Source organism: Camellia sinensis, chromosome 11 (genome assembly GCF_055761805.1).
Source record: "Camellia sinensis isolate YWXY chromosome 11, ASM5576180v1, whole genome shotgun sequence".
In the NCBI taxonomy this organism is placed as follows: domain Eukaryota; kingdom Viridiplantae; phylum Streptophyta; class Magnoliopsida; order Ericales; family Theaceae; genus Camellia; species Camellia sinensis.
Window position 1 is genome coordinate 92,365,205 of NC_138971.1, and position 9,748 is coordinate 92,374,952.

The 9,748-nt window shown below is 36.6% G+C and overlaps 2 protein-coding genes across 2 annotated transcripts; one reads left to right on the forward strand and one right to left on the reverse strand.

Annotated features, from left to right (window-relative positions):
• The first annotated feature begins 298 nt into the window (after positions 1–298).
• On the forward strand, positions 299–3,041 carry LOC114314848 (Tetratricopeptide repeat (TPR)-like superfamily protein). The gene has a single exon (XM_028261358.2). The coding sequence runs from the start codon at positions 496–498 to the stop codon at positions 2,836–2,838; it is 2,343 nt and encodes a 780-aa protein (XP_028117159.2). The 5' UTR covers positions 299–495; the 3' UTR covers positions 2,839–3,041.
• Positions 3,042–4,270: 1,229 nt separating this feature from the next.
• LOC114314849 (Pentatricopeptide repeat (PPR) superfamily protein) lies at positions 4,271–6,939 on the reverse strand. The gene has a single exon (XM_028261360.2). The coding sequence runs from the start codon at positions 6,787–6,789 to the stop codon at positions 4,636–4,638; it is 2,154 nt and encodes a 717-aa protein (XP_028117161.2). The 5' UTR covers positions 6,790–6,939; the 3' UTR covers positions 4,271–4,635.
• Between the last annotated feature and the right edge of the window lie 2,809 nt (positions 6,940–9,748).

Sequence of the window (9,748 nt, forward strand, 5' to 3'; positions counted from 1 at the left end):
AATAAACAAGTCATATATGCAAATACTAATTCAACCTGTCAATAATTGTGTGAACTTATAGACAACATGATTAATTCATGTACTTATTTAACATACATGATAAGACACGGGTCAACCTGACAAAAAAAACCTATTTAACCTGTTACTTTTTATATTATTAAATTAATGGTTGAGAATAGTTTAAACATTGAATGACTAAGATTAATTTTGATCAAATTATTAGATTGCGGGTCATTAAGAGGTCAATATCATATTGTAACACTATTTTAAATGGTATCATGTAGTATGGGGAATTCCCACCTAAGTAAAATCACATCTCTCTCTCTCTCTCACACTCCCCAGAGACACTTGAATTGTCCACAACTATGCTTCACAGTTTATGGACGCTATCAAAACACAGAAAAGCGAGCCCATGTTGTGTTCTGGCATGTAACATACTTGAGTTCTGTACAGATAACCTTGTCAGAGTCAGATTGTTTACAAACATTAATAAGGATGACACTTTACATGCCTTTATTCAGATCATGCACAACCTCAAGAGCACTCTCTCAACTCCATGCCCATCTATTTGTCACTGGACTCCAAACAGACCCACTTGCTTCTACAAAACTCATTGAATCATATTCCAACATGGGCTCCCTTGAATCTGCTTTCCTTGTCTTCGACAACTTCCCAAATCCCGATTCTTTCATGTGTGGTGTACTCACCAAGTGCTGTGTGTGGAATGGCTTCTTTGGAGAAGCCATTTCACTCTACAATAACATGTTGTACAACAATCAAACCCGTATTACTAGTTTTATGTTCCCATCTGTATTGAGAGCTTGTTCAGCCTTTGGTGATCTGGTTATGGGCCAAAAGGTCCATGGGAGGATAATTAAATGTGGGTTTGAGTCTGATTCTGTTGTTCAGACCTCATTGCTTCATATGTATGGTGAAACAGCTGGCTTAGATGATGCTCGCAGGGTGTTTGATGGAATGTCTGTGAGAGATGTTGTTTCGTGGAGTTCAATTGTTCTGAGTTATGTGCACAATGGGCAGGGAAGTGAAGGGTTGAAAATATTTTGTGACATGATCGTGGAAGGTGTAGAACCCGACTCGGTAACCATGCTTGGTGTGGCTGAGGCTTGTGGTGAATTGGGTTTTCTCAGACTGGCAAAATCGGTCCATGGCTATGTAGTGAGAAAGGAGATTGAAAGTAATGGCTCATTGGTTAATTCTCTCATTGCAATGTATGGTAAATGTGGTGACTTTTATAGCGCGGAGGAACTCTTTGACAACATTATTCACTGGAGTACTTCTTCGTGGACGGCGATGATTACATGCTACAATCAAAATGGGCTCTATCAAGAAGCTTTACACACTTTTATTGATATGCAAGAGTCCAATGTGGAACCCAATGCAGTAACCCTGATGGGTATTTTATGTTGTTGTGCTAGGCTAGGCTGGCTCAGAGAAGGAAAGTCGGTTCATTGTTATGTTGTTAGAAAAGCCATAGACACTGGCTATGATCTTTTGGGATCGGCATTGATAGATTTGTATGCTAATTGTGCGAATCTAAAATATTGCCAGAAGCTTTTCGATACAACTCAAGAGAGACATATAGTGTCATGGAATATGCTAATATCAGGTTATGCTCGGGAGGGGCTATCAAAGGAGGCTTTGACTCTGTTTGAGCGAATGCAAGGTCTAGGAACATTGCCAGACTCATTTACTCTGGCAAGTGTTCTCTCAGCATGTGGAAATATCAGCTGTTCCCAATTCGGACGTCAGATCCATGGTCAAGTTATTAAAACAGGCGTCTTGAATGAGTTTCTCCAGAATTCAATGATTGACATGTACTCCAAATGCGGGTTTTTGGACTCAGCATACATGATATTTGACGAGGACCAAACAAGAAGTGTAGTAACTTGGAATTCCATGATCTGTGGATTTTCTCAAAATGGTAATTCATTAGAAGCAATTAGTCTATTTGACAGAATGTATTCAAATTGTCTGGAAATGGATGAAGTGACTTTCTTGATTGTAATCCAAGCCTGCTCAAATTTAGGATACTTAGACAAGGGAAAATGGGTTCATCATAAGCTCATTACCTATGGTGTAACTAAGGATACATATATTGATACAGCTTTGACTGACATGTATGCTAAATGTGGAGACCTTCATGTGGCCCAGACAGTTTTCGATAGCATGGTAGAGAGGAGCGTGGTGTCATGGAGCACCATTATAGCCAGTTATGGGATGCACGGACAGATTGATACTGCTATCTCACTTTTCAATCAAATGGTGGGGTCAGGAATAAAACCAAATGAAGTTACTTTCATGAATATTCTGTCTGCTTGTAGTCACACAGGATATGTAGACGAAGGGAAGTCATATTTTAGTTCAATGATGAAGGACTTTGGCATTGATCCAATGCCTGAACATTTCTCTTGTATGGTTGACCTTCTGAGCCGAGCTGGTGATCTCGATGGAGCATATAGAATCATCAACAATATGCCATTCCCAGCAGATGCAAGCATCTGGGGCACTCTGTTGAATGGGTGTCGAATCCATAGGAGGATGGACATGATTAGAAGTATTCAAAGACGCATTTTTGATATAGAGACAGATGATACAGGGTATTATACTCTATTATCTAATATTTTTGCAGAAGAAGGTGACTGGGATGGGTTTAGGACGGTAAGAACAATGATGAGAAATATAGGTCTGAGAAAGGTCCATGGGTACAGTACAATTGAGATTGATAAGAGAGTTCACAGATTTGGAGCAAATGATAAATCTCATTCCTGTGCAAATGAAATTTACAGCTGCTTGGAAAATTTACGAAGTTTTTCCTAGGAAAAATGTCATGGTATCAAGGGATGTTTCAATTTGTTCTACTAGCTGCTTCACCAAGGAATAAGTGTTACAGTTCATAGCAAGATGCTGGGAATTGTATGTGGAAATTCAAAAGCAATCCTGAAATCTAACCATGCACATCTACAGTCTTTTAAATTGATAGGGATTGCAATTCTAAAAAATAAAAATAAATAATTTTTTTTTTTTTTGATGGGGATTGCCTTCAAAAAGGCTTTGTGAAAGAATCACTTGTTGCTTGAGAGAGTGCTAAAACTCTGATAAGACCTGGCTACTGTGTTCACTTGGGTTGTGTGTTGACTATGTGATGGTGAACTTTGTGCATTGTGCTATGCAGATTAATCCTAATCAGACAAAGAAAATTTGGTTCAAAAGGATGGTGTTTCTTGGTGTGGTAGGTAGAGATGCCCTTTCAAGGTGGCTCATTTTGGGGATGATTACTCGGATGAATATCATCTAGTCTAAGACGCTATCGCTGTAGACAATAACCACAACTAAAATGGCTTGTTTGAAGGTTCCTAAGGGAGGAATTAATGAAGTTTATGTGCATGGGGTCCTTTCTGTAGGTACTAAGTACTAATTTTGTCAGGGATTGAGGCTCTGATGAGGGAAAGGCAAAGTTTTAGCCACCATGGCAGAGAGGGTCAAGAAGCTACTATAGTCAAGCACATGTAAGGAATTGCCACACTTAAATAGCATAGTTTTCTTGTGGGTTTCCGAATTGATGTACATACATATATATATATATATGTATATATCTATGTGTGTGTGTGTGCACAATTGGAAGTTTAGAATCCTTGTCAGTGGCATTGGTTGTCAAGTACCCCTCCATCAATTTGCTCGGTATTTGCCATAATTTGAATGTATTCACAGGGCCCTTTAGTAAATCAAGGTATCTGTGGCATCATGCACAGAAAGGGCAATGGGGTTGCCCAAGTTCTATCTAGGTTGGAAGTGGATTTGCCCTTTGAATAGGAGTGGTTACATTCCTCCTAATAGATGTGCACTCTGTTCTTAATGAAACCTAGCACAGGCATTTGAAAAATGAAAGGAAATCGAAGGCAAACTGATTTGAATAAAATTTGTCATTTCATTATCGGCAGTTGTTCTTGTAGAATTATCTGTAATAGATCAGCTAGCCACATAAACTGAGGAGAATAAAAATCCTGTAAGGCTAGTCTTTGGACAGTCCATGTTGCTAACTTGGTTACATTACAACTCCGCAATTTTAAAAACACAGAGAGAGAGAGAGAGAGAGCTTCATTGAGAAGCTATGAGAAGTTAGCTTCATTGAAAGCTTTCTGTTGAATCTATAGATATTGGGTAATCTTATGTCTCATGGGATTCACTTGCATTATTACACTGTCATGCATTGATAATAATCTCTCTGGAATCTCAATATATTAAACAATTCTTAATATGAAAGCATCTGTATATATTGAATTTTGGAATTCTGTCACAAACTCTACAACTGACATTTAGTCATCTGCAGTACCACCATTACAGTTACAAAACTATAAAAAGGAGAGCTCTCTAGTAGAACAAAATCACACTGGAGACGCACATAAACTAAGCTCTTTCTTCTTGGGGGTCATTGTTTTCAGTCCAGAAGCCATGTGTGAATGAAGACACTGGCACTAAAAGCTTTAATCCAGCTTTATAAGCCATGTCTGCACTTTAATCATGGTCATTGGTTGAAGATGCAGAGAACTTCAACGATGTATCAAGGAAGATCAAATATTTGAGATGGCAGCAAAGAATCTACAAAACATGTAATGGTTAATGAAGAGATGCCACCCTTAGAGGAGAAAAATCATTACCAGTATCCATCTCTACTTGGCTACAACCGGGGGACTTGCTCAATCCTCTCTTCTTCATCAACTCCCGCACCTTATTAGCCTGGTCCCATCTTCCACCTGAAGTATACATGTTTGAAACAAGCACATAGTAACAAGCTTCATCAGGATGCAAATCTAGCATTCTCTTCGCTGCCACTACCCCAAGGTCAAACCTTGAATGGAGATTGCATCCATGGAGGAAAGCTCCGAATAAAGTAACATCTGGTTCCATCACAACCATATTCTCAATAAAATTCCAAGCTTCCTCAAGCCTGCCAGCACGAGCCAATAAATCAACCATGCATACATAATGCTTCCTTGAAGGAACAAAATTATATTGCTCGCACATTGAGTTGAAATACTTCAATCCTTCTCCAACCATCCCTGTGTGACTACAAGCTGATATAATAGTCATGAATATTACATCATTGGGCTCCAAACTTTCCTTGAGCATTTCATCAAAAAGTGCAACAGAACCACTACAATCCCCCTGCATTCCATAACCGCCAATCATTGCAGCCCACGTTTTTCTGTTCTTCTCTCTCATCCCATCAAAAACTATACGAGCAGCTTCTGCATCACCACATTTTGCATACAAATTTACAAGTGCAGTGCCAACATAGACATTGGATGATAATAGTCCTTGTTTTACAGAGTAAGCATGAAGAGAAGAACCAATTGCGAGAGAACCAAGGGAACAACAAGCTGAGAGGACAGCTAACATTGTGACTGCATCTGGCAACAAACATTCCGTTCTCATTTGATGAAAGAATTTCAATGCTTCATAAGCAGAACCATTTTGGGAATACCCAGAGATAATTGAGTTCCAAGCAATCAAATTCTTATCCGAAACTGTCTCAAATAAATTACGAGCATCGACAATCATATGGCACTTTGCATACATATGTATAAGCGCATTTGTAATGGTATGGTCTTCTAAGCCAAGCTTAAATCCAAGGCTATGAATTGACCTACCCAATTTCAAATTGACTGACTGCGCACAAGCTGAGAGTACACTAGCAGTAGTAACAGCATTAGGTAAAATACTTGCCCATCTCTTGTCTGTAAACAACCTCAATGCTTCATCAGCATAGCCACTCTGAGCGTAGCCAACAATCATTGCTGTCCATGAGACAAGATCAATTGTATGAAGCTCATCAAATATGGAGCGCGCATCACTAATGTTCCCACACTTGATATACATGTCTGCAAGATTGGTAACCAAGAAAGAATTCAAATCAATGCCCTTCCTGATCACGTACCCATGAATCCACTTTCCCTGATGCAATGCACCTACCTTTGTACACGCTGCGACTATACTCCCAAAAGTATATTGGTTGCCTTCAACCAACCCATCTCTCATCTGATTAAACAAAACCAGCCCTTCCACCGCGCAATCATTCTGAACATATCCAACAATCATTGAAGTCCAACAAACTACATTTTTATCAACAATTTCATCAAACACGTCACGAGAACATTCGAGCTCTCCACACTTGGCATACATGTCAACAAGACCGGTCAAAACAAAACTATCTGGACTCCCCATCTTAACAATCTGACAGTGCACCTTCCTCCCTTCATCAATCGCACGCAATTCACTACACGCCTTCAATACAATCGAGAAAACAATGTTATCGTGTTCTGTGAGGCATTTCCTCAAACGGGTATAAAACAGAATAAGCTCCAAGTACAAATCATTCAAGAAATACCATCTGATCATGACTTTGTAAGAATAAACATCTGGGTGTGGTATTCTATCGAATACAGAGCGGGCAGTTTCAATCTTCCCGAAGAAACCATACAAGCTAACCAATTTGGTTTGGAAGAGAAGGTCGGTGGTTAGGCCGTGGACGAGGAGCAAAGCATGGATATTCTTGAGAGAAGAGAGGTTTCTGCAGAGACCCAGAAGAGAGAAGAAGGGGTTTGAAGAGATGGAGCGAATTGAAGCTACGGTTTGATCAAATTCGGGCGGTTGAAGAAGACATTGTTGTGGATGGGTTGGTGAAGAAGCTAATGTTCTACTTGTAGATTGGAGGTGAGGTCTGAGAGTGATGGTGGTGATGCGAGAGATGTGAGAGTTCAGTTTTCTCATCTTATTTTTGGTTCATATGGTTTTGTTGGTTAATAATACCAACAACACACTCAGTCCCGCCATTGTCGTTGCGTGAAGCCTTGCTTTGCTGCTGGTGGTAAACGCTTTAAACCAAATTTCCCCCTTAATACTTTGGGAAAAAAATTCAAAAATGGGTATGTTTGGTTTGGGTTTGTATTTGTGTTTGAGAGATGTGTTTTAGAGATAAAAAATACGAAAAGTTGTTTGGTTTGGTTTTTTTCAAAATATGTTTTGGAAAATTATTTTGAGAGAGAGTTTTAGAAAAAGTTATTGATTTGATGTGTGTGAGAGAGAGATTTGTTTGGAAAACTTGTTTGGTTTACAAGTTTTGAGAAAAAATTTTGGGAAAATTTGTTTGGTTTGATTACTTTTAAAAACTTATTTGTAGAGAAAATTTTCTAAAAATTTTTCAGAAATACAAACCAAACGAACCCATTAATTCTTAAATTTATAAACTTTTTCATTAATTTGTATAATTTCCCCTAACACATTTCCCATGAAAATCTGAATTTCGATTTCAATAATACTACCTAACTCAGACTTTATTGAGCAAAAATTATTTAAAATTATCATTTATTATTTAGATTTATTTTACACATGAATCTCACACTGTACAAATTTTATTTCAACCACACTCTTACTCAGATAAATCTGAAGTAGATAAGTGGGATTTATAGAATTATTGTTTTAATTTTAATCCCCACCACCCCCCAAAAAAAAAAAAAAGGAAGAGGTGGACAAGTGTGTTGATCCTGACTAAAATTAAGAGTAAATTATACTGTAATATTAGAAAGAAAAGAAAAAAATAGTGATAAAGTCCCATGTCTTTTATGTTAACTGATAGTCCTATGAAATGTTTGAAAGATTAAGTCCCTTTTTTCTAAAAAAAATTTAAACCCTTTTGCCCTTACAAGGGCTGGCCAAGTACTCACTCACTCCATCAAAATTGAATGGTCCAAACTACATTGTCACAAAATGAATAGTTTCAATGGTCTAAGTGAACGGATACAGATATATTTTTTTCAATCCGCTTAAGTTTAGACGGATAGCGGATGGGGATTATCCAAGCCAATCCAATCTACCAACACTCTTAAGAAATTGAAATTATACTTTTATGCTATGTGTAAAAAAAATAAAAATAAACCTTTTATTTAATCATTATATTTATTATTTATGAAATATGAAAGTTGGGCCGTTATTTTTATTATAAAAATTGAACAATGAAAATATTTTTGTGCAAAATAGTAAAGAATTTTTAAAAATAATTCAAAAAAGATAAAAAATAGTAAAGCCTAAACTACTAAACTAATCCGCATCCAATCGCAATCCGTATGGCCCGCTCAATTCACATCCGCCAATTAAGCAGACGGATGTAGATTAATTTTTTTTAATTCACCTAAGTTTAGACAGATAGCAAATAAGAGACCAACCAAATTAATCCGATTCACGAGCACCCCTAACCCTTACACAATACACCCTAGGGGTTAGCGATTCCATCACTTTTGAAGTTCTTTTCCCCAATATAAACTAAAATGACCAAAATATTATATTTAAATAGTTTTATATTTTAATTCATCGAATATTACAAGATAAATGATCAATATTACACACTTTGTAACAAAAATTAAGGCCGGAGGCATTAATAAAATAACTTTCTTTCTTTTATTTCATCTATTCTCAATGGGATTCTACAAATTTTTATAAAATCCTTCAAAACTTCATCGGTAGTATGCAATTTGTTTCACTTCATCAACGAACAAAATGGAAGGTTGAGTTTGCTATTAAACTTTCCCTCATCCCGATCAAACCATACTGCTTACACCTCTGTTAGGCGCACTAACATGACTGAGCATTATATTTTTACGTTTCAAAATTTAAAATTTTATAACTTTTATTATACATATATATTTTTGATAAAATTTATATTTTTAGAATCTACTTAATGAGACGTATCACATAAAATCACTTGAATATAAAATTATGTTTAAAAAAATTTAAAAAAGAGTGAAATTTCACACTATTAGATGCTTGTAAATGTGAATTTTGCATTTTTGGAAATTATTTTTGATCAGTGTAAAATTGCACAATTTTTTGTGTTCAAAACTAAACAAGTTCAGGATTTAAGTTTCCAATATTGTGAGATTTCACAATTTCAAAACCAAAAACTGGGATATTTCATAATTTCAAATTAGTCATCCATGTATATGTCACGACCCCATTCCGCCCATAGTAAAATGGTGCCGTGATGGCCAGTAATCTGAGATTACCAAAGGCCAACTTACAAAGATTCACACAATAGAGTATACATATAGGGCCTACATGTGCAGAAGCAAGAAATTTGATTCTAATTAGTTCATAAGAGCTGTGCATAGATTAAGGAGTTGTTTGGGATAAACTAAATAAGTGCACTTTTTGACTTTTTATGAAATATGGGTTGGGTATGGGTTGGGTTTGAAGTGATGTGGTAGAGAGGTGATGTGAGTTAAACAAGATAATGACTTTTTGACTTTTTTTTATTATGCCAAACCAAGCCTAAATGAAATGACATATATTTTAACATGGTTTACAACTTGGATACAAATAAAATAAAGTACATGTTACATCTTGATCAAAAGGCTTCTCAAGCCGACATATACAAAAGAAATGAATTACAAACTAAGAAGCATAATCTTCAAGATGCTAGCAAAACATGATTCCGAAAACAACTTGCAAATACATTCTTAGGCGTCACCGCCTTCTTACTCGCCACCTACATATATATAAAGGGGAGGGTGAGCTTGGATACCTAGTGAATGATATTAGTAATAAATGTTTGAATGAATGATATCCGAGATCTTTATCAAAACAATACATATTAGAGCTTGTACCAAAACATGGGATGAATCAAGTTCATCAATCAAATTCTTCAAAGCTTCTTGGGATGTTTAATAACATCTAC

Excerpts from the sequence above, each read along its gene's own strand:
- LOC114314848 (XM_028261358.2), top strand. The coding sequence starts at position 496 with ATGACACTTTACATGCCTTTATTCAGATCATGCACAACCTCAAGAGCA.
- LOC114314849 (XM_028261360.2), bottom strand. The coding sequence starts at position 6,789 with ATGAGAAAACTGAACTCTCACATCTCTCGCATCACCACCATCACTCTC.